Source organism: Notolabrus celidotus, chromosome 7, assembly GCF_009762535.1.
Source record: "Notolabrus celidotus isolate fNotCel1 chromosome 7, fNotCel1.pri, whole genome shotgun sequence".
In the NCBI taxonomy this organism is placed as follows: domain Eukaryota; kingdom Metazoa; phylum Chordata; class Actinopteri; order Labriformes; family Labridae; genus Notolabrus; species Notolabrus celidotus.
This window is the reverse complement of record NC_048278.1, coordinates 23,247,320-23,272,274: the sequence shown is the minus strand read 5'-3', so window position 1 is coordinate 23,272,274 and position 24,955 is coordinate 23,247,320. Positions and strand designations below refer to the sequence as shown.

At 42.6% G+C, this 24,955-nt stretch overlaps 2 protein-coding genes across 7 annotated transcripts in view; one reads left to right on the top strand and one right to left on the bottom strand.

The window, feature by feature from the left end:
• Window positions 1–1,565: 1,565 nt before the first annotated feature.
• Window positions 1,566–8,079, top strand: LOC117815225 (hydroxyacyl-coenzyme A dehydrogenase, mitochondrial-like). The gene is given in 9 exon segments (XM_034686812.1): window positions 1,566–1,773; window positions 4,620–4,748; window positions 4,829–4,986; window positions 5,121–5,247; window positions 6,713–6,802; window positions 6,901–6,973; window positions 7,486–7,602; window positions 7,731–7,817; window positions 7,820–8,079. Coding segments are annotated over 9 exon segments (939 nt in total). The 5' UTR covers window positions 1,566–1,656; the 3' UTR covers window positions 7,861–8,079.
• Window positions 8,080–9,764: 1,685 nt separating this feature from the next.
• Window positions 9,765–24,955, bottom strand: part of lef1 (lymphoid enhancer-binding factor 1) — a 44,712-nt gene continuing 29,521 nt past the window's right edge. For 2 of the 6 annotated variants that reach the window (XM_034688802.1, XM_034688799.1), the window contains exons 6-11: window positions 23,512–23,631; window positions 22,624–22,786; window positions 21,753–21,860; window positions 19,945–19,987; window positions 19,289–19,330; window positions 9,765–11,287 (exon numbers count right to left, since the gene is read on the bottom strand). In XM_034688802.1, coding sequence (XP_034544693.1) covers window positions 19,296–19,330; window positions 19,945–19,987; window positions 21,753–21,860; window positions 22,624–22,786; window positions 23,512–23,631 — 469 coding nt within the window. In that variant the 3' untranslated portion in view covers window positions 9,765–11,287; window positions 19,289–19,295. Of the gene's footprint in view, window positions 11,288–19,288; window positions 19,331–19,944; window positions 21,861–22,623; window positions 22,787–23,511; window positions 23,632–24,955 lie in introns of all 6 variants that reach the window. The other 4 variants (XM_034688798.1, XM_034688801.1, XM_034688800.1 and 1 more) reach the window with 3 other exon arrangements.

Below are 24,955 nucleotides of genomic sequence, written 5' to 3'. Positions count from 1 at the left end.
ATAAATGCTGCAAAGATCGTCTTTTTTGAATTGGTGTCTATGTGGTTTACGGTGTTTCTGCAGCCAGCCTCAAGCGGATTCTCGATGAATTGCAGTTTATAACACTTCCGCATGGGTTTCATATTTTCAGACTGGAGGCTGCCGCTTGAGTAGAAAACACATTTTGTTTCAGGCTCTTTAAGGGCTTCCCTCCTCACTTGGGCCCTAGGTAGTTAGTCCCATTCCCCCCCAGGTTCAGGAGGTTTCATATTTTGGCTCCTAATGGCAGTGATTGGTTGGTGTTTTCCCAGGTTTACTCTGGCTGTAGATAGTGGGTTTTTTTTTCACTCTTTTTTAAGAACACATTATGTATTGATTGCCATTGGAACAAAAAGATCATTTTAACCAGCATAACAAAAAGTGTATCTGAATCTGACTACCAACCCCAGCTTTAAAGGTGGCATATCATGCAAAATCGATTTTTTAATGGTTCTCTACCTGAAATATGTTTCCCTGGCATGTCTACAAACCTCCCGAAAATGGAAAAAATCCATTCTGCCCCGTTCTGATTTCTCCACCTTTCTGTAAATGTGTGCTGAAACGAGCCATTTCAGTTTTCCGTGTTTTTTTTCGTCATGACATCCGGTCTGTAACGGAAGTCAGAGCTCGGAGCTTGATCAGCCCATAGACTTTATAAAATACAACTCAACCCCTCCTCCGTTTTTCATTACCCGCACACGTGTGCTAACAAGGAGCATAGGAGGGAGGCATGCTAGTTGTAGGCTGTCTTAATAAACACAAAGGTCAGTTTTATTCCCCACGTCTGCAGATTTGAAGATCTAGTGGATGATTTTTTTTTTTCATGGAAAAGTGCTAGTGCTAGTTAGCATAGCCACATTGCTACTTGTTCGTAGCTGTGTACCAAGACACGCGTCGGAATACTGACAAATAAAACAACAAGAAACACAAAATCTGTGACCAATCGTTCAGGAATTTCCTGCTGCAGGCGCCTCTCCGTCAGGATCAGATTCTGGATCAAATTCAGAGGGTTAAAGTAACGCAGCTCTGTGAGCAGCCGTGTATATTCAGCCAACATGTGAACATTAGATCAATGTGCTAGATAGCCGAGGGGAAATTCATTTCCTGAGGGGGCGTGGTCAGAGAGAAAACAGACTGTTCTGAGCAGGGCTGAAAAAGAGGGGTTTTCAGGCATGCCAAAATCTGATTTCAAAGTGTTTTTTTGAGCATAAACTTTAAAGACATGTTTTGGGGACCTCTTAGATCAATATATTTAGATGAAAAAGAGCATAATATGTCACCTTTAAGGGCTCCCCTCCCTACTTGGGCCCTAGGTAGTCAGTCCCACTTTCCCCCCTGTTCAGGAGATAAACTCTCTAACAGGGACTCCTGAGAAACTGAAATGGAAAATCTGTCAGAAGGTTCTACGTCTAGAATACATCTTACTATTTGTACCTGAACTAATCAAATCTAATAAAATTGAATGTTGTAAACACGTTGTGCCTGTTGTCATTATGGGTATGACAGATGCCATCTGTGTTTGTGTGTAAAAGGTCATGTTACGCGCAGTCACGTGATCATCGACCTTCTTTCCACTGTTCGGTCTGTGTCCCGGGTGCTGTTTGTCCTGAAGTCTTGACAGGAGCAGGTCCACACACGATGGCTTTCTTTACACACCAAATCTGCAGAGGTTTCTCGTCCTCGGCTGTCAGAAATGTTGTTATTAAGCATGTAACAATCATCGGAGGTGGACAGATGGGGGCAGGAATCGCTCAGGTAAGGAAACAGTGCAGCTTAGCCGGGAGTAGCTGTTAGCTTCATTTCAGCTAACTAGCTGACATTCTGTGAATCATGCGCTTTTCATGCAGCGCACTGATAAGTATACATGTTGTAATAGCGTTATAAACGTCAACACGGCCACAGAACCGAGGGGTGTGCTATTAGGACGGTTCTGTGGACATTTCTGGAAGTGTTTGTAATGCTATGAGGGACAGACAGATTCCTTGTGTGCAGGTCACAGCCATGCACTATGAGGAAGTTGTTTCAGAAGAAGCCTGAATTAACACTTTCCCTACATTCATAATCCACATTGTATCATTTTTCAAGACTTGATTGCTATCAATGTGATCACTTCCCATTCATGCCTGTGATATATTCACCATTGTATCAAAATGAAACTTAATATCACAGTAGAAAATAATAGAATAGAATAGAATATCTTTATTGTCATTGCCACAAGTACAACGAAATTAAGTGCAATCTTGTTTCAGTGCAATAGATAATATTAAAAAAAAAAGTGCTAAGAAAACACAGAAACCCACAAGACAGACAAACCCACACACACTACCAGTCAAAAGTTTGGAAACACCTTCTAATTCAAGGGTTTGTATTTATTTTAATTATTTTAGAAATTGTAGATTAATACTGAAGCATCATAAAAAAAATAACATATATGGAATTATCTAATTAACAGAAAAGTGTTAAACAAACCAGATTATGTTTTATATTTTAGATTCTGTAAAGTAGCCCCCTTTTTCCATGACAGCTTTGCACACTCATGGTATTCTCTCAGTCTGCTTCATGAAGTGGTCTCCTGGAATAGTTTCTAATTAACATGAGCCTTGTCAAGAGTTCATTTGTAGAATGACTTGCCATTATAATGTGTTTGAGACCATCAGTTGTGTTGTTCAGAGGTAGGGTTAGTACACAATGGAAAGCCCTATTTGACTACTGTTGTAATCTATATGGCAAAACCAGATTATGTCGTACTTTTGATGTCTTCAGTATTAATCTACAATGTCATAAATAATTAAAATCAATAAAAACCATTGAATGAAAAGGTGTGTCCAAACCTTTGACTGGTATTTAACAATCATTGCACAATTCCCTTAGACAAGATATAGATATCACAGTACTGAATTTATGTTTTAGCAGCGTTCAGTGCAGTGATGGCTGTGGGGTAGAAAGTTGTTTTTCTGTCTATTTGTCCTACTTTTCATGCACCTGTACCTCCTGCCTGATGGCAGCAGTTCAAAAAAATTGTGACCAGGGTGTGATGAGTCCTGCACTATGTTTTGGGCTCTCCTGAGACAGCGGGAACTGTGAAGTTCTTCCGTGGAGGGCAGCCGATGACCCTCTGAGCCACCTTTATGACCCCCTAAAGCGCTTTCCTCTGCACCACTGTGCAGCTGGAAAACCACACACAGAGACAGTAGGTCAAGATGCTCTCTATTGAGCAGTGATAGAAAGACCCCACCAGCTTCTAGCTCACAAGAGAACCCTTCAGTTGCATTAGAATGGATGACTCCTCTTTGATAACATGTTTTCCAGAAGAAGCCGGAGATCTGTTCAGAAGTCGTACAGTGGTCACTCATTAATGACTTACTGTGCTATGACATAACAAGTGAAGGTTCATAAATGATTCAACTGAGATGACCTGCAAGGAGTGTCAGAAGATTGGAATTTGGCCACAAGGTGTCACCCTCCATTTTTATGCCTCAAGGAAAACTGACAGGAGAAATTTTAGCTCTTTCCTGGATATACATTTCATACTGACTTTATACATCACAGTCTCATAATGAGCACTTAGCTGTACAAAAAATAATATCTTTGGTTCTAATATATTACTTTTTCTTCCCCCTAAAATACATCAGTGTGATTCTTTTTTTTTGGGGGGGGGGGTATTTAAGTTTATATTGACTTCATCACAAGAAACGTGAACACTATAAATGATACATACATATTGAAGGGCATATACTCTCAACAAACAGCAGGAAAAAAAAACAGCACCTCCCCCACAGCAAAAACAGAAACAAAAACAAAACAAAACAAAACAAAAAAACAATGCTAAAAGGCAGCCCCACACTAAGTGTCAATAAGTAACACCGTTCAATAAATCATATATTTGTAAATTCATCTACACACCTGTAGACACAATCCCCCCCCCCCAGTACACTGTGTCCTCTCTAGGATGTTTCATCCCCCATCGAAGTCAGAAAAGCTTTCCATAATTGGTTAGAATTGCCCTGTGTGTTATTTAGTCTGGCAAACATGCTTTCAAATGCAGCAGTTTCGGCCATGAGTCTAAACCACTCTTTAAACTCTGGTTTGTGTGGGCTCTTCCAATTACGCAGAATAAGCCTAGCTGCAGTAATACAGCCTGTTATTATCAGTGCAGATTCTGCTTTGGTAACACCAGATGGCACTAGAGAAGGGTCCCCTAAAAGACACAACTGAGAAGACTCTGGAAGAGGTTGTTTAAGCCAGCCTTCAAAACTCTTCAACACCATTCTCCAGAAAGGTAATGCCGTGTTGCAGCCCCATAGAGCATGGAGAAATGTGCCCACTTCTTTATTACATTTCCAGCATTTATTATCCTTGTTTAGGCCCATTTTAAATATTTTTACAGGTGTGATCAGTGTGATTCTTCACTTCTGTCAGTGCTTTGAATGGTTGGACAACAGTGTACATCAGTAATACACTCCTAACTTTCTTTTTCAGGGTTGAGTTTTTTGGGAAGTATTTTTTTAGTAAGGACACAGCTCTGGTTTTGAGTTACATTTTCTGTTATTGGTACTAACTGAAAGGTTGGTCTTATCTCACACTGATTACTCTCTCAAAAGGTTGCTGCATCAACCGGCCACACAGTGACGCTGGTGGACACAAATGATGACGTCCTTAAAAAGGCTGTGAAAGGGATAGAAGGAAGCCTCAAAAGAGTAGTGAAGAAGAAGTATGCTGATAAACCAGAGGTGAGACAAAAAAGATCTAAAACGGAATAAATAAGAATAAAAGATAGAAATGCACATTGTAATGCTTTCCTTTGTTTCAGGCAGGTGAAGAGTACATTCAGAAAGTTCTGCAGAGTGTGTCAACCTCCACAGACGCTGGATCAGCAGCTCAGGTATCTGATCTGGTGTTGGAAGCCATTGTGGAAAATCTAAAGATAAAACAGGATCTGTTTGGTCTGCTTGACAAGGCAGCACCAGCGTAAGTACTGTTTTTTGTTAAAAAACACTAAATTAACTTGTGTTGTTTTCTTTATTCATCCCTAGATCAGGTCTGAAGACACTCGCTACATGTGGTGCCCTGACTATTAGTTGTTTTTGCACTTTGTTTTTCAGACACACCCTCTTTGCAAGTAACACATCCTCCCTGCCAATCTCTGACATCGCCAGCGCCACGAACAGGCTGGACAGATTTGGAGGCCTTCACTTCTTCAACCCAGTCCCAATGATGAAGCTTGTGGAGGTAAGGCCCTGAATGAAATACAGACAGTGAAGATAAATATTAATTTACAATCTCCCCTCTGGGTCTCGTGGAAGATAAGACAGCCTACAGCTCTACAAAATCTCCTCAATATTTTTCCATCCAGACTTGTTGAGCATTCTGCTTTTGTAGCTTCAGAGAATAACTACAGAGAGTTGTAGGCAGACTGTGTTCAGATCAACTTTGTGTTGAGATTATAAAAAATGAGTGAATTACCAATCTTCACAACCACAACCAAGATGAATGTCTGTGAAGTTAACACACATGTGTACAGTGCAACCCAATTCATACATTTATCTGAAGCCTTAAGCTCCTGTAGCCCAAACAAGGCCTTCATGATCCATCAGCTAAATGGCCAGCCAGGTAAAAGCAAGTCCAAGTTTCGCCCTGTTGTGGCCTCTTGGCTTCAAGATAAAAAAAGTTGCCTTTACAAAACAAATTAAGGAACACGTAAAGTATAGAAACAGCAAAGAGAAGAAAAACAGACTACACATACATGCATTCAGAGTTGTTAAATCGGTTATTGTACAAGAAAAACACTTGTGTTATATGTTTTTAGATATTTAGGAATAAATGCTGTGTTTTGTCTGGTAAGCTGACCTGGTGGAGGAGTGAATGGACAAGGAATTAATATCAATATAAAGTGTTCCAGCCTGTAGGTGTTGGCAGTGACAGTCTGCATCTGGCATTTGTGTTTGACACTTACTAACACAAATGGTTAGAAGAAGTCCTGTGTAAGCCCAAACTAAGAACATATTGTCTGTTCAAAAAAAATTATCAGCCAGAGCTTTATGTCCCTCTTAACCTAACCAGAGCTCAGAGGTCTGTCTGTGCTCAGCTGAGATGTGGTATCCTTCCTCTGGCATTAGAAACAGGTCGCTTCCATTCTGTTCCAGAGGAGGAGAGAAAGTGTCCCTTGTGTGATGTGGAGGAAGTTGAAAATGAAATGCACTTTTTATTCTACTGTCCATCATATCATGATCTCAGGTGCCTCCTTTTCAACAAAATATCAGAAAACTGTCCTGATTTGTTTTCCATGTCTGATGAAGATAGACTTCAGTACCTGTTTACACTCAAAGTGTTCCAGTTTGCTCAGTTTGTGTTAAATGCTGTTCAGCAGCGTAGGAGCACACTCTATGTCTGATTTAGTTGTTGCCACTGTCAAATGTCTGAAGTGTACCACTATGCTTTTGAATTACTTTAGGTCATTGTTGGAAATGTGCAGTATTGTAACTGCTCTTCTTTATTCTTTTTTTCTTATGTTGTTGCTCCTATTTTGTTTTGTTTTTGTAGTGTCTTGTAAGTCCATATGGGCTGAGCACCTTTTTGGTGCACGACACAATGAATAATAAATAAACTAAACTAAACTAAACTGAATCACTTTAAAGGTGGATAGAGAAAGCTGTAGTCACATTGTAGTCACTACTAAAGTTTCCTCCTTTCCCAGGTCATTGGAACTCCGACAACAAGCCAAGAGACTTTCGATTCCCTTCTGAACTTCAGCAAAGCACTTGGAAAAATACCAGTGTCCTGCAAGGTAAGATGTGATGTCTTGCTTTATAATAAGTTGTAATGAGTGTCTTGAATTATTTATTACAGTCGACTCAGCAGCGCCTAACATCTATATTCTTTAAGGATACACCCGGATTCATCGTTAACCGCCTTCTTGTTCCGTACTTAATTGAGGCCATCCGGTTGCATGAGAGAGGTATGTACACCTGGCTGTGTCACTTACACCATTAGCTATATTGGTACATGTTGTCATGTTACAACCACACTGAACCAGTGCACAATAGTAGATTAAATTTGTATTGGTTGGTGAGTATTTGTGTGGTGTGTTCAGGTGCAACTATTACGATTGGGTTAAATTTAGCATCTTACTCGTCTGCTTTGTGGACTGCTGGTTGTGTGTTTCTCAATTGATTATGAGCCCAGATAAGATGATTGAATTTCATGCTGTAACACTAAAATTTCGAAGTCTAAGAGGGTGAACACTTTTGTGTAATAAGATCATTCACAACACTGAAGTGCGCATAACTTTGTTTTCTTGGATGTCACTTGGAGAATGTAAAAGAATCTCTGTAATATTTGAGGTTTAAAGGAGTTTAAAGGAGGGTATTTCTTTGTAGTTACATTCATATTTAATTGAATAGCGTCGTTAATTTATCTTATTTTTCAGATTTTACTGATCATGGCTTATTGTCCTGTTTTCTTCCTCAGGTCATGGATCCAAAGAGGATATTGATATTGCCATGAAACTTGGTGCAGGTCATCCCATGGGACCCTTCGAGCTTGCTGATTATGTAGGCCTAGACACCATTAAATTCATCATTGATGGTGAGTAAAACTATGGAATAAAATGTTGATATGATCTTAATTAAGAGTTGTCTTCTGCTGATGAAACTACTTCATAAAGAGCAAAATTCAAAGTTAATTCATAACGCTGCTTCGTTTTGTCATTTAAGGCTGGAGTGCCATGGAGCCCGACAACCCGCTCTTTGCTCAAAGCGAGTATCTAAACAAGCTGGTGGCAGAGGGTAAATTTGGCAAAAAGACAGGAGAAGGATTCTACAGCAAGAAGTGATTTCTTTCTAAATGTTGGCTACAAGATGTCACTACAGAACTAATGAGAACTTTTAGAATATAAGCTTTCTAACAGGGACTCTGACAAAACAGAAATGGAAAACCTACCTGTGCCTTCTACAACAAAGGTCAACGTTTGTCTGTCACTTCATATTCTTTTGGACATTCACTGGAATACATCTCAGTGTTTGTACCTTAACTGATATATGATTAAACAGAAATTTTTAAGCACCTTGTGTCTGTTCTCATCAAAGGAGTGAAAGGCGTTTACACAGAATACCCCTGCAGCAGCAGCTGTGACTATCGTAACTTCCATTTGGATCATTTAAATATGACCTGAGGTGCTTTGCTAAGTTATACCTGATAGTATCAAAGAAGCCTGTCATTATAACTCACCAAAACACATCGTTCTCTAGCTGTGCAGGTGTCTTGAATAACTTCCCTCTTCTTAAATCCTATTGAAGTCTGTTTTCTTTTGGACATGTGTTTGTCACCCATGGTTACTAACATATTCCCTGAATTAGCACACCCAACTGTGGATAAGTCCAATTAAGTAACATTGTTGTCTTGATTTGGTCCACATGCTCATTCTTACAGAACAGCTTAATCAGAACTGACCCATAGTGCTAGTGGAGGTGGAGAAAACTCCACATGGGATCTCTGTGAAGTATCTGTCATGCCTTTAGTGCATTACTGTACACCCCCCTCTTTGCAAAATAGTTAGGTTTTCTGTTGTTAATATTGAGCCAGATCAAATGGATATCTGCTCGAGTGAGTTTTTTTTGTGTCAAATTTCCTTCTTGTGCACTCATCCTTCCACAGCAGCTCAGTAAATCAACGTCACAGAAATCATCTGAATATTGTTTGAAGGAAAAACTACATGTATGAACCCTTTTCTTTAGCTCCACTCCTGAGAAGTTGAAGTCATTAAAGACACTAGGTTAAAATATTAGTTGTAGGTAATATTATTTCCCTGCAGAAAAAATGTTAAATTATCCCGTCAAAAAGGATTATATATGAAAAACCTGTCTTTGTATTTCTTTGAAACACAGAATCAGTAAATGTGCAAATCTTTGCTTCACCCAGAAGTCCAATTTCAGTTTAGATGCATCAGGGACTTCTGCTTCTCATGACATACTTATAGTATTTAACTTGTTTTTGGACTCATTTTTAAAGACAGAAACTTGTTTTCATCAGATAAATATGAACTCAAACACCAAGGGCAAAAAGAACAATAAGAAGAACATGATTAGGTTAACTCTAAGCTGTTTAAAATACTTTCTACAAAACATTTGTCTACCTAAATAAAAGTTGCCAGCCTGTCATTGACATGACTGGTTTGCTTTCAGAGCGCTATTCAGAAAACTGAGAAGAATGTCAGAAACTTTTTTCACACTTCAGGGGTATTTTCCCCTTCTTGCTTGGTTTTCCTCATTCAAAGAAATCCAGTGTACCCATGAGGAACACTAGGTGGCGATGTTTTACCTAAAATGACCACGTTGCAGCAGCACTAGAGATTGGGCTATAAATAGAATTTCCCTTTGATCTTGGCTCTTTCATCAAAAATGCTGTCTGTACCTCAAACAATTCAATTGTTGCTGTGCATGTTTTTATGTGACCCAAAGTCTGTTCATCTAAGAGGTGTTTTATAGATATTTTGAGAGAGGGAAAAGAGAGATCTCCTTTAAAGTAGCTTTTTTTAAGCCACTTTGAAAGGTTTGTATACTCAGTTGATGAAGGCCTTATTTCATTACCATCACAGTAGAACTGCATAAACGTAGCAATGCAGCATTATTTTTTTAAAGCTTTAAGTTTTGACACAGACTACAATCATTGCAACTCACTTTAAAGCATTGATGTACCCGCTTTATACCAGCAGAAGAAGCCTTTTCTTTTTCTCAAATAATGACACAGACTTTAAATCTGGCACTCCCAGCTCTGCTCTTTCCATAACATGAGAAATCAAATGAGCCAATGGTGCCTTTTTATTTTTCTTACAAAAAACAGAACAAAACATGTTGAAACAGTTCAAATATGACCACTTGGGAAGCAAAATGCTAAACCAAGATGACAGTGACCCGAAACATGATAATAAAAAAAAGGAATTCATCAAGTAATACTAAAATAGAGCATTAAATCAAAATGTTACAGAGATGCTTGCATGGAATAAACAACATGGCTAAAGACCACACTATCAGCTACCAGAGAGTAAAGACAAAAAGGTCCATTGCAATAAAAGAAAGACTGCCAAGTGCTGGGGTAAATATATATATCTGCTTCATTTGTCATGTTTTAGAACAATAAAATATAGGCCTCTGAGCTATCACTCTCGCCTTTGTCCTAATGTTGCCTGCAAAAATACCAAGAAAATTGACATATCCTGACAGTTTTTAAAAAGTACACATACTGAGCATTATTTTACATCTGAGCAAGACTCGAGGTCACTATTTGTTACAAATAGTTATCAAAAGAAGCCTTAAGTTTCAATTTTCTGCAAGACGCTTCAACAAGAAAAATGGCTTTCCTGTGTCCAAAGCTTATTTTCATATATAACCACTATATAAAAAAAAACAATATTTCAAATAAAAAAAATCACTAAAATATACACCAAGAAGTTGAAACAAGGGTTCAAGATACAAAAAAGCATTCAAAATAAAAGTCAGTCTAAAATGAAACGCAAATTAAAATGTTGATCCTTTTTTGCACCAACTGGTCAGCGACAAACTAAAAATGGCGTCTTGAGGACTTTTTTTTTTCTTTTTTAGACAAGATGAGATCCCTCCGTCTTCCTTTAGTGCAGTCAAAAAGAGGTGTTTGGTCGATAGGGCGAAACCCCAAATGGTCTCAAAAATCCAGAAAGAGACAGAGAGAGAGAGAAAGAGAGATAGAGAGAGGACGGGGGACAGAAGTTGGAGGAGTGAATGTCGGCCCAATGAACTATACAAACAAACCTAGGTGACAAATAAATTACGATAAATGTAGAAAGAGGTGTTTGGCCGGTGCAGTTTGTGCGCACATTAAAATTGCTGCTGTTTTTCAGTGCAGTGCCTTTGATTGCAGTAAAGCTGATTGTGAGAAGGAGAAAATTCTGATGTTAAATTGCTGTTTTTGTGGATTCTGGGTGAGAGGACGTGGGTGTGTGAGGGTGCTCCTACTAATCATGATTGTCTTCAGTTCAGTGTCTTTACAGCAGGCACCTTCAGGGAGGAGGGGTCTAACAGTGAAGTGTTTTTGGTGGTGATGATGGTGGTGGTGGCATGTGACTGTGTTGAAGGAAAGGGAGTAAGGGGTTAGGTGGGGTGGGTCCTCTGAGATCTGGAGGCTTCAGTTTGGAGATTTGTAAGGGTCTTCATGGAATCTTAACAGGCCTCCATCTCAAGCAGAGGGCCCGTAGCTGCTGCCTTCGCTTTGCATGTGGAGAAGTTGCTACGTTTTCCTCCTGATGGGGGAGAGAGAAAAAACACACAGAGAGGAACAAAAGAAAGATCAATCAGCTGCACTGAGGATGAAGTAACTGCATCTGTATACAAAGACAAAAAAGCTGCTTTTTCTCATCAGAGTGGAGGAGGAGGGGAGAATAATTAGGAACACATCAGTAACCCACACCAAAACACTGGTCACATTCACGTCACGCAAACCAAAACCAGACACATCACGATGACTCATTATGACTCCAAAGTGTCTCACCGTGAAGGCATGCCTCCTTGATCAGGGAGGAATCAAACACTCTGTTGTTACATCTACATTGTCAATGGTTTCTTCTTCTTCTTCATAATGTTAGAGCTGATTGAACAAGAGCTTTTGCAGCAGTGTGGAGCTTAATCTCTGAACTACAGAGGGGTCATAGGTCAGCGACAGGATGTGGGCCGGTCTGGCTTTGATCTGGTCGAACAGGGGGGTTGCCGAGACCCAGCTGGCAGCTCTCTGCTCTCTCTGCCCTCCCCTGGCCGACTCACTCCCCCTCCTCTCACTCTCGGCGAACACCCGATTGTGGAGCTTCTGGTTGACATTTAGGTTGCCACCGCAGGTGGGCGATGGGAAAACAAGACAAGGAAATGCTGACCGCACAGGAGGACCGCCGCAGTGACCCATTTGGTTAGAGCTAGCAAGAGTTCATTGAGCTATGTAGGTAGAGACTCAGGTGCAGATTGACGCAGCGGTGTAAAAATGCTACCTGACTGCTCCATCCACTTCACAGGACTCCATGAAATTGGCCCCTTCCCCTGACAGGAAAATTGTTTGTCAAGCTGCGAAAAAAGTGTTCTTTTTTTCCCCCCTCTCGTGATCCTGGCTCGAGCTAACATAACAGAGTTAGCTTCAGTTATTGACAAGCCGAGGAGGGTTATTTTAGACCCAAGCAGCATCAAATAGAATCTGTGATCAAAGTGGAGAGGCAGAGACAGAGGTGGATGGATGCCTCCTGCGACTAAAAAAGATGGATGTTTTGTGAAGACGAAAAAAAAGGGAAAAGAAACGGTATTAGTTTGCTTTTCCCTTGTGGCAAAGCCAAGAGTGTGTTTTTGTAGGAGAGAAGTCAGCTGAGCCCTGCTGCTCGCTGCATCTTAACACTCCAAAGTCTCTCACACACACACACACACACACACACACACACACACACACACACACACACACACACACACACACACACACACACACACACACACACACACACACACACACACACACACACACACACACACACACTGCAGAGTGCTTTACCACATGTGGATAAAAGGGAACGGGACAGAGGCCACCTTTCCCCGAGGAGAGCTGACCCTGAGCACAGACCGAAAGGAGAGAGAGCTCCTGTCGCTTTTATTTACCTCTACCGCCCTCGCTCTTTTCATCCCAGGATCTCAAAGCGGGCCCGCACGCCCGGCTCTGCACCCTGTTTCCTGGGGAGCATTTTTCCTTCCCCCCACAACAGACATGAAAAGCTCTGTCCTTCCTGCCTGGGGAAGAGGCCTGAGGGGCTGCGGGTGAGAAGAGTGTGCATGTTTGAGTATGAGCAAGTTTTGGTGGTAGCAGCAGGGGTGTGTGTGTGCTTGCGCGGTGGTTGCTTGTAGGAGGGAGGAGGGAGGGGGGGCACCAGGCCAGCTCTTCACAAGGTCCAGCCGACACAAACACCAGGATTCAGGAGCAACTTGACCCTTCCTCTCCCATTCACCTCCCTCCTCCTCCTCTTTCTCTACATTAGTGCTCAGGAATGCCGGCTGGACTTTTTTGCAGGAAATGAAACGCTCCTCTGTTCTTTCCCCCAACTCCTTTCCCTCTACGGGACAGAGGCAGAAGGGAGGGGGGAGGTGGGGGGGTCGGACAAGTTCTTGCCCGGCTTTTGAAGTGTGGGAGGTTAAGATAACTGGCACAGCCTCGCGTCTCAATCGCCGCTTTCACCTCCCCGGCCAAATCAAAGCGCCCGCAGCTGGGGCCCGCCTGCCTTATAGCCCCCTAACCTCCAAACCCACCAACTCACCCACCCACCCCGCCATCCTCCCACCTTCTTTCTCCCCACACACACACACACAGCTCTGGGGTTTCTTTTGGTGCCATTAAAAAGGAAAACACAGCCGACAAATTACTCTAAAAATAAGCCAAGTGGAGAGAGGTGTCTCCAACTCAGGCTGAGGAGCAGACTTTACCATGGCAGAGAGGAGAGGAGAGGTATGGAGGGAAGCGAGAGGGAAAGACTGAAGGCATGAGAGAGAGATGGAGAGCAATGAACGAAAAGAAAGACGTGTCAGAGTTAATTTAGTTTATAACAGCATAGGGATGATTTTTATGGTTTGGGCCATAATTTCATGAATTATGTTTATATTATGGTCACTAGAGTTAAGATCCAGGAGCGTGGAGACATCTGTTAAAAGTTATCTGACAGAGAAAGCGTAATAAAAACTGCGGTTCCACAACTGTCCACTTGAGGCTGGCTTATAAAGCCAAGGGAGTTCCGTTAACACCACTTATAAAAAGCCAATTTTTAGAACAATTTTAACATGTTTGCAGCCTGCTTCAAAAAATGATTTTGGTCTAAATAACATATTTCTGTATTCTTATATACTGTAAACGGGCGATTTTTGTTATGACTCTTCCTTTCTGAAGATATAAAGACTAAGTGTTATGCATAAATGTGCATAATTGGGGGCGGGGCCACACTGAGTTACAGGCAGGCGTGATGTAACTTTTTGCTAGGAGCCTTACGGCTTACCTCAGCTCCTCCTCTTTATCTGTTTCTCGGCAATGTTTTCTGACTTAGTTAGGTTGAGTCAGCATTTACAACATGGCGACCACCTTCAACTGGAGCTTTAAGGTAAGGCAGAAAATACATATTAATTTCACTTTCCATCAATCTGCAAATTATCTTTTTGGTAAGGACTACTTTTTTTTTTTTAAAGTTATCTTTTTGGGGCTTTCCCACCTTTATTAGAGAGCCCGGGCTGCCTGCTATATGGGCCTGTGATTTAACCATTAAGCCAAATCAGCGTTCGATACGGCCGACTTGTTAAATTGATGTATAGTTGGCGTAAAAAATATGAAACACCCAAACCCAATTGTTTTAAGTCCAAAGGGATGAAAGACCTTTAAATTTGACTGATCAATAACTCCGATATGTTGAATGCACTTGGTATAAAACAGTGGAGGAGCTGGAACAAGTGAATCTTTTGTATTAATGCTGTAAAAGAGCGGTCTCCAATGGAAGCCATTAATTCTGAAAGAAACAGAGCCAACACTTCTGTCAGTGACATTAAATCTTATGAGTGGATGAAAAATACATCTGCAGCCATGTCTATGTTCACCTGAGATCCTGCAAATTTTACTTTATGCACCCCTTTGTTTCATCATCCAATGATGTTAGCTCAGTCTGACTCACACGTACAGACTTATGAGCTGTAGAAAGTAATTGTCCACACATTTAAATTAGAGTGTGATGGGGTGGCATGCCTTGGCAGTGACCTTGGCCCGGACCTCACAGCTGGTCTTTGGTGACACCTTCTCAAAGTAGCCGCCACTCTCTCTACATTTACAGCGGTGCCGCTCTTAAAGGCATGGGGGGAAAATAAAACAGCAGGCCAATAAAAAAACAGCACCTGGAAGACAAAGCAATGTTCGAAACTAAATGCTCTGCACTGTCAGCACTTTCTTTAGCTTGGAGACTTTCAACATAAAAGAAATCGCCCCTTAAAAAAAAAAAGGCTTTGAAATTTTTAACCTCCAATCAAACGGCAAGCTCAGGGGAGAGTGTAGCTTTTTCCAGAGGGGCTATCAGGAGCTAACAAGTCAGTCAGGAGGGGCTGAAAGTACAATTTTAAAAAAGAGGAGATGTTGTCTGAGTTGAATATTGGAAAGAAGGGAAGGGTGGGGTCTGATTGTGGTCAAAAGGGGAAAAGGGGAGAGGAGGAGTCACCAGAATCCAAAAACCTCAGGCATGTGTGGGTGAGACTAGGGGAGTGCAGGCCGGGTGTGGGGAGAGGTGGCAGGGGGCGTTGCCCACATCTGAAGCGGCATTGCTGGGGGCCCGGGCAGCTGACGTCTGGCCGTGTGCCCCCGCGCTGCTCAGTCTGAGCCGCTGCAGGGCAGGGGGTGTCAGGGGGAGGGAGAGAGGGGGGGGGGTTGCGGCAGATTCAAAGAGCCGGCACAATGACTGCTCCCTCCTCTGCGGTCTTGCCTCAAAGGCCTCCACCACCACCACTCATATTCTCCATCAGGACAGGAGAAGGGAGGAAAGGGAGGAGTGAGGGGAGGGAGTCAGAAAATGAGCGAATTAGGAGGAAAAAAAAGAAGCTGAGGTTTTCCTTTCTTTGATAATAGCCAGACTTGACAAGAGTGAAATAAAAACAAACACTGCCTCCTCTATCCAAAGTGTCCTTTCCTGTCTGTGCCCTCCTGTGTTACCTGGAGGCCTTTCATTCATTCACAGATAAGAATCTCACGAGGGGAGCGTTTTATGAGGTCTCTTCCGAATAAGAGCCGCGACGCCCTGAGGAGCCACACGGTGGGTGAGAGAGAGAGAGAGAGAGAGAGAGAGAGAGGGGTAGAGGAAGTGTAGAAGACATCACAAAAATCCCTGAGACTGGACCCTCATACTGTTACTGCAGCTGGCCAAACCTCAACACAATGGGCCCATGACTCAATCAAAACAGATTTCAGGGCCCAGTCTAAACAATGGGGGCACTAAAGCTGCATATACTCACATGTAAACAAAGACCTTTTAACGTGTTTTTTTTTTTCTCTTGAAATTGTCAAATAAGGTTTCCAAGCCAGGAGTAGAGACTTGTACTTACAAGTTCAAACCACATACTTAAATCAAATCAAGTTTGACATGCTTCACCCTCTGTAAGTCCACATGTTAAGTGCTGAGAGGGTCATTTCTCCTCACAGAGCGGCCTTTGTGAAGGTCAGGGGAGTGAGAAAAAAGGAGGACTGTTAAGGGCGAACATTTCCGACTCTACTTCCTCACCCTCAGAAACATTAGCCGGGGCGTCGTTCTGATTTAAGCCCACGTCTCCCCCCTCCACCTCCTACTCCTAACTATTTTTCTTCTTTTTTTCTGTGAAGAAATACAGCTTTAAAAACATCCTCTCATCCCCTCTACGCTTGCTCAGAGCAAGTCCCAGAGTTCTTTTCCTTTTTGGGGGGGATTTGGATTCCTTCCCCAATTATCCCAGGTCACTAATAAGGCGTGGAGGGTGTGGAGGCACTGGGCTGTGCCGCGGTGGCCTGGAGGCTCGGTGCCAAATTGAAACGACTCGGGAAATAAGAGGCAGACGCTGAATCTTGCCTAATTGCAGCCGGAGTGTGTGGCTCATTGCTCAGATGTGTGTGTATGTGTGAGAGATGTGAGTTATGAGGGTCTGACGGAGAGAAGATGAGAGGCAACAAATAATAAAAAAAAAGAGATGGGAGAAAAAGAAATGGGATCGAAATGAGGGATGGAGACTGAAGGATGAGTGGCAGTTGAGTGAGATTGGGTAAAGTCAAGAACTCGAGAGAATGAGGGATTTTCTTCTGGCCCTTTTCTTACCCTCCCTTCTCTCTCCTTCTAACACACTCACACCCTCCTCCCTCATCAAAGTCTTCTGACAGCTGACTTCTGACTGCACACATCAGAGGGAGCAGAGCCGGGGCAGAGGAGGGAAGAGAGAGAGAGAGAGAGAGAGAGAGAGAGAGAGAGAGAGAGAGAGAGAGAGAGAGAGAGAGAGAGAGAGAGAGAGAGAGACAGAGAAGCCACCAAAGCTACTGCTTGAACAACACTTTCTTTCATGTTCTTCGGCCAGGGCACGAGGTTAGAAATCACCCTTGGTGCCAGAATTAGATTTTAAGTAAGAACAACTGAGGCATTCTGGGCCTCAACTTTTAGGAACATCCTCTTTGCTTCATGCCAAAGGATGAAGTTGACTTGTGTGCAGTTTTACGGCAGTTTGCAAGTATGTGCAACTCTGTGGCCCTCATCAGTCAGATTTCAAGAGACCCTCCCCCCTTTGAAAAAATCAGCACTGGCTGAAATGAGGGAGAAAGCCTCAAGGGCATGTATGTGTCTCCTCCAGATAACTATCTCAAAAGGCAATGAATCAGCAGGCTTAGTCAGACAAAAAGGATGACAGGGAGCAAGAAAGAGGGAATCAAAATAGAAGAGAAGAGATGGTGTAAAACTGCACAGACTGAAAACCCCAATTTTACAGTCAGAGTAATGACTTCTCAGAGTGTTGTTGCATTGTGGTAAGAGCCAGCTGTATGGCGGGACGGGTGTTTGACATGCTAAAGATAACAAAGAAAGAAGATGTCAACCCATAAAGCCCACAGCTCAACGAATCACATCCTGGTTAGCCTCCCAGGCAGGAAAACTCAGCTCAGGCCATAAAATAAGTTAATATGAATGTATTAAGTCAATTTCCCTCTCATAAAATCTATGTAGTCTGAAGTATTTCCTTATGCTATGCTGAGTATTCTTTGTTATGGGGGGAAAAAGTGCTGAAAAATAAAACAGAATGGAGCAAACATTTGAACTTCAATACAAAAAGGTGCTGAAATTGTGCCTCCAAATTTAACTCATTAGCAAACTTCCTTTAGATGTTTGGTGGAGATGTAACACAGATGGGGTAGAGGCTACTGCAGATGAAAAGAAATAGACAAACGAGTTCATTTAAAGATGTTTTTTTGGCATCTACACCAAGCTAACCTCAATCCAGCTCTTTGGGATCTGCATAAATTGAGGGCTCGGGGAGTTGTGGCAGTATCCTTGGTATTATGCATATTAGTTTAAGGCTGTCACTGAGAATCAGCAAGGGTGTCCATCCCGCTGCGGCTAGGCGCTGCTAATTATTGGATCAGAGATAAAGTGCTTTTTAGCGCTCTCTCTCTCGGAGCTTTGAAAACCGTCTGTGGCGAGAGTGAAAAAAAAAGACAAGAAAAGAAAAGCAGACCAATTTGGGTTCAGAGAGAGCCACTGGGTCAGGAATCGATCAAGTGGAAAACCTTTGTCTGGTTTGGGGTGATTTCGACGTAAGACCAGATTTGTCACATCTGCCCGGCTTTTGCTGCTGCCGAAAGGGAGCGGAACAACAGGATGCTGCCAGACTCGCAGGGAGGGAGAGGAAGAGGAGAAAGACCCAGAGAGAGTAAGAATGAGAGGGGGGAAAAAAGAGTTGAATATGCCACATATTGGGGATGTTAATCCTTCCTTTTTCACAATAAAAAAGACAGGTGACAGTTTGGTGAGGGTTTGACACGTCATTTAAATCAATATATCCCAACATACCATTCACATGTAAAAAAAACAACTGCAGAGTGCCTTTGTTAGGAAGGCATTATAGACACGCTGAAACCCCAGATACCGTGAAATCTTATTAAGGTATAGCATCTCATTAAGTTCCTGCCAAACAAGCTGCTGAATTCTGCTCTGCTTCACAAAGATATAGAGGGAGACAACATATGTAGTCCATATGGGGCTGAGCTGACATCCTAGACTCCAGCAGTAAAAGAAAAAAAAAAAAGAATCTGTAGTTGAGAAACTGTTTTCAGATGTGTTAGTTAGAGCAAGTTTGGAGGACATTAAGAGAATGAGTTTTCTGATTTATTAAGCAGTATGTTAAGTCTCTGGATGCTTTATTATCAATTACGGAAGACAAAAAAAAACATAAACTACTGACACAACATGTGACCCTTCCATCCAACCACTGCTTCACACAAACACATTCAATTGACTCCACAAACACAAAAAAACACACACTGAAAACCCAATGCCTATTGTGCAGAAGCCACTGAGCAAACTCCACACACAAAGCGCAATCCCTCTTCAGGCCACTGACACAATGACTATGGCGAGGTTAGGGTGGACCTTTTTAGGATTAGTCTGCGAGTACATACTCTCAGTGTTTAGCAGTGAAAAAAGCCTTGACATGTATTGCACTGTTCAGACAGGGGAGGCAGATAGAGGGGTTTGTCTTACCATTTTCTCAGATGTACGCCGTTTTCATTCTCTGGCCTGTACCTGCAGAAAATTGCATCTTTTTTAAAAATTTTGGAGGACTCTGTGCTGCATAGATGTTTACCGTACAGACCAAAAAGAACTTATAAAAATACTGACATTCTACTTTAAAATGTAATTCTCAATGGATTAGAGTTGCAGTGCTGAGAGGAGGCTCATAAGCGCAGCTAAACAAGGTCAGCAGAAAGACATACTGTAGAGCAGCAGGCAAACAAATAGTGCAAAGCCCAGAATTGGTAAGTAGTCGCAAAGAATGGACAGACTAATCCCAAAGTAGGTGTAATGTGTGGAGAAGGGACAAATGGATGGAGGGATGTGCAGAGAGAAAGAGTTAACGGAGTGAAGGACTGCACAGAATCAAGCCAGTCAACTGAAGCCAGAGTGAGGAGGGAAGATTTGAGTGTACCTATGTGAGTTTGTCAATGCCTACAGGGAGATGAGTTGTTTTTTTAAAGCTTAGTGTAGAGTATGCAGTCGTAAAAATGTGTGAGTATACAGTAGGCATGATGTGAAGGATATGGAAAGATGGTGCAACTCACAACTTCAAGATGTAGCAGACAAAAAAGAGAAAGAGATAACAAGAGGAAAAAAGAAGAACTGGAGGGAGCGTTTCTTACCCGCGGTTGATTCCTGCATCTTCTCCCTCTTCCGCTTCTTCTTCTTTCCCTAAAAAATATACAGGGGAACACATAAAGTGTGGCTCCAGCACTCACGCTCACTAGACCACTCTGGTATCCTGCTGCTGACTGCCATGTTCACTCATCCCCTGCTGGGCATCCAACCAGCATCCCCCTGGTCTCCGGACTCCATCGCAAACTGTCGCGCTGAGGGGGACAGAGCAGGCTGGTCTGCTGTTAAGTGTGCTCTACCTGCTTTTAGCTGCTTATAATGACTTCCTTTTTTACCATTTTAGGCCTGTGATGAGTGGGGAGCATGCTAACAATACAGAGGTAGCTTGTCCTGCTGATGTGGCCTCTCTGCGTCACATTTCCACTGCCTTTGAAGTCCTTCTAATGACAAATATTAACATGAAGAGCAATTAAAAATGCTCACTGTAATTAGGCTAGTCTAGCTGGATGACTATGAAGTGCACCACTCTTCTTCCAGCGAGGTGGTGGGAGTGTGTAAGGATTTATAGCTTATGCTAAATCCCCAGGGGGGAGACTATAGGTATAGATAGCAGTGCGGAGTCGTCCTAGTCAAATATGAGCAGCACTTTGGTTTCCTGCTGCAAAGTCTGCTAATCCACTTATTCATGAGCTAATCTGCCTTCTACTGCTGCGGCAGACAGGGGAGAAGAGAGACTAAGTGAGAGTGGGTGAGAGAAAGGATGAGGGGGGGGGGGGGGGGGGGGGGGGGGGGCACGCAGTTAAAACTATGAATGCTACACGCTCTCCATGCCAGTGTAATGACTATTTTTGGGTGTTTCCAGGCATGATGTGCTGCAGCTGAGGAGTGTGTTTATAGGGGGAGTCAAGAAAAAGCCCTCAAACGGATACAAAACTCAGTTTAAGAAATATTCCCCCTTTAACATATCGGCTCCCTTTATCTCTTTGGTATGCCAGGTAGGAAGCAATACCTCTACTTCTCACCTACCTGTCAGATATGTTTGTACAAAAAAAAGGTGGAAATGAAACGGGAACTGGGCTAACTGTCATTAGCTGCTACTTTGCATCTTTAACCGTGCTGTGTCTTCCCCTCAGCGAGGCACGTTGGCAGTGAGTGGAGCGGCAGAGGCAGAAGGAGGAGGGATGCTGTCGGTGTCCGAGGGGAGGCAGATAAACACCACAAAGCACTTTGGTGGTGGAGTGAACGTGAGTGCTGGAGCCACACTTTTAATAAAAGGCTGGTGCTCTCTTTCTCTCACAAATTCATACACACCACACGTAAACGACACAGAACTTCTGAGGAAACATATAGACGCAGAAACACACACACACACACACACATCAAGATCTTAAATCCAGCTGAACCCTCCACATTCACAAACAAAATGGGCAGCAAGAGGAGCAAAGGTGGCTGCTGTTCGACTCTGTATGCAGGATACAGCATCCTAAACTCAGTCTAACAGGAGCTTTTTACATCCATGCTGATATGGAACATCAAAGAGGAGCAGAACCATCACCAGGCAGTTTTCCCTCACCGTGGAAATAATAATGTCCACGATACTACAATCTGTTCTAGTGTGGATGGTAATATAATGTATGAATTACACATAAGGCTGAAACAATGGGTCTGCAAATGGACCCCATTAGCATGGAGCTGGCCAGTATGAATTAATGTGCGTGTCATTATTGTGTGCCATTTGAAGAACAAGTCATGCAACACTGACAGAGACAAACAACATCAAATCCACACACACACACTCACTCACACACTCACACACGCACACGCACCTCTTCCAATCTGTTCTGTTGATACTTACATAGTTGTCTCGAGCAGACCAGCCTGGGTAGAGCTGCATGTGGAGCTGCCGTTCCTTGCGGGCTAACTCATAATACTTAGCTTGCTCTTCCCGAGATAAAGCATGCCACTGTTTCGGTACAAAGGGAGATTAGGAGGAAAAAATAGCATACAGTCAATTACTGGCATGCACTTGCATGTTCCCTGCAAAGAGACGTGTGCTAGTGTTTTGGTAAAGCTAGATGAAAAAAAATCTGTTCAACTTCCAAACGTTTGGTGTAAGAAAAAATGTGGGACAAAAGAGAGACAAAGCAGAAGGGGGGACACACATGATGAAGAGATTAACATACAGAGTCAGAGAGAGAAGGGGGAAAAAAACTTTGATTTCATATCAAAACACTGGTTCCAATTTAGCAGCGCTTTTTATTCAAACTATGTCAGCGAGCAATTACGCTACACAGGCCACAAACTCGGCTTTGCTGTGGCTGGCTGCCTCGACCGCTGGGCCTATTCGTTAAGGCTTTTAACATGGCTCTGTGGTTCCAGTCTTTTCCCAATCCTCAAAAGGAACAAATTTTGTCATTTCCAACCGTGCCATTATCCAGGCATGTTTTATTAAAGCCAATTTGATTAAATGTCAGTTAGATAGGCAGGCTGGATGCATGCTGCTGAGAGGGGAGTAATTGGCTGGGGCAATCATTATAGAAATAATCACAGCTAGTTTATAAAAAACTGTATGTTAATACAGGGAGAAATCTTTGTACTTTTTAAGCTAATTGGGACGGGGACGGCAGTCTGTGCTGCCACAGCTTGAACTGTGATCTCCTGGTGATTAAACTAAATCAACAAAGATAAACCACAGCGACAAATAGAACAAGACCGGTGCCACCTACCCTTCGTCCCAGGATCTGATTGATGGCGGCGCTCTCCTTCAGCGTGCACTCGGCGACCACATTGGCACGCATCTCTTTCATGTACAGCATGAAGGCGTTTAGCGGCTTCTTGATGTGCGGTCTTTTGGGTTCCTGCTCCTTTCTCTGTTCGTGCTGGGGTTTCCTGTAAAGAATTTAAAAACAAAACACCATGTATGGAGGTAAATAAGGAGAACCTGACGGGAGATTATGGTGCCACAATGGCGACAAAAACAGTGAAGTTCTGGTTCAGTCTCAGCGGATGAGGAGTCAGCGTGAGAGAGGTTACCACGCCATGGGCCTGGGCCTCTTTAATCATGTGCAGTTGCATAGTTGCAGCCCTTCATGCGGAGAGATTACTTCACCAGTAATGGCAACCAAACCTCCTCCTCCACATCAGCAATCGTTTAAAACCAAAAGGCGCTCCGCTCTGCTCTCTCTCCTGACTCACTTTCTAATAACCTTTTTGATACTCGTACAGTCTTGGAGCTGGGATGGCCATGAATAATGGAAATATCAGTGATAACCACTTCAGGGCGCTCACAGCACTTCCCACTGCGCACACTGGGGATGTGAACTGAGTTCATCCCAGCACTAATCTAGGACCTGTATCTGTTGCTGGCTAAGTGTGTTGTGATCCCTGAGGCCGAATGAAGCAGAGGCCTGTTATCAGCTGAGCACGGGCCCTAACTGCTTATCTGCTCACATCAGGGGACTGAGAACAAGGCTCTGACAGATAGTTTGTCCTGCTGTAGTGGTGGAGTGCACAAATACCTGGAAGTGTGTCATCTCAGAAAGCTGCTGATACAGTGAGGAGGGAAAGAGTGTTTAAGTGTGTTTCAGGTATGTTTGTGTTTTTGCAGGACTTACATGTGCATGATGTCTGTTTCATGCAGAGGCTCATGTTTGACCTGCGGGTTGACGATGGCTGGGTGGGGGATCCCTGTAGCGTGGGGACCTGGGGGGCCGGGCACCATGTGGTGTGAGAACCTGCAATAAAAGCAGAGTTTGATTAGTCACAAACAACAAAGACAGGGAAGACGGAAGCAGGGAAAGTGTGAACTTTATGTGACCCAAGAAGGACGTTAAATCCACAGTGTACACAAACAAGAAAAAAAGTCATCCTGAGAAATACTTTTTAACTTTAAATGACAATGCTGAAGCAGAAAGCCTGTGGTTGTAGTTGCTGTGCACACACAGATTCCATCAGCCTCTTCCCTACAATACTGGAGTTCTGTGGAACAGCAGAGTAAAGCTTCAGTGTCCCAGAAGGGCAATTTGGCTCACAGACAGCAGTCAATAATATTATAATAATATCCTGGTGCACACAGTAAACAAGAACACATGAAAATTGAATGAACATAGCTGGTCCTCAGATGATAAACCAGCCAGGAAACAAGACAAAACCAAACTCTCTCACTGAAAATAAGAGGTATGATTCATACTATTCACTAATCTGAATTCATTTAACCTTACATACATGCAATCTATAACAAAAGAAAAAAAAAATCTTAAGAATCCCAGTTTTACGATGCTTTGTCTGGTTTGTATGATTACAGGAAATGTCATCATGGTCCTTTTTTACTTCTTGCTTACCAAAGATCTGAGGAGCTTTAATAACTTATAAAGTGAAGAACTGAGTGTTTCTGTGAGTTCTGCTTATGTGTGACACTGCAGAGAAATAACAATGTGGATATAACAGACACTTATTGTGGTCATTACAATCCTGCTTTCAAATATGTGTGCTAAACTTGAGAAAACTTTAAATAAAACTGTTCTATTCTTCACTTCTGCAATAGTAAATATTAGTTTGTTTCTTGTCACCAGTCCATTAGTGGGACCACAGTACATATATATTATTTTCCCATGGTGCACCATTACAACTTTTGTCTCAACACTCACTTCTTCATGTCATGGTTGAGTTTGAAATCAAGTGCTTTTTGTTTTTTAATGTCCATTATGGGAAAAAATAATTGTTGCCAAGCACTCAGTTTCAGCATTGTTCAGTGCTGCAGACATAACCCTTGTTGTCTGGTATAAATTAAGACCCCGGGTACAAAATCAGCAGAAGTTTCTCAATGAAAAAAAATCCTACTTTTGGAAAGGTTCCTAAATGAAAATAAAACGGGCTAATGGGAGGACTGAAGTGAGTCTGAGGAGGACAGGAGAAGACCGTCTGGGCTTTTCCTGATCCTGTACCTTACATCTGGCTTTAGTCTGTGTTTGCCAAAAGTCCTGTCTTTACCAACATCACACTGACACAGAGAGTTAGGAAGAAGAAAGACAGAGGGTAACACAAGTTCAGAAAAACTCA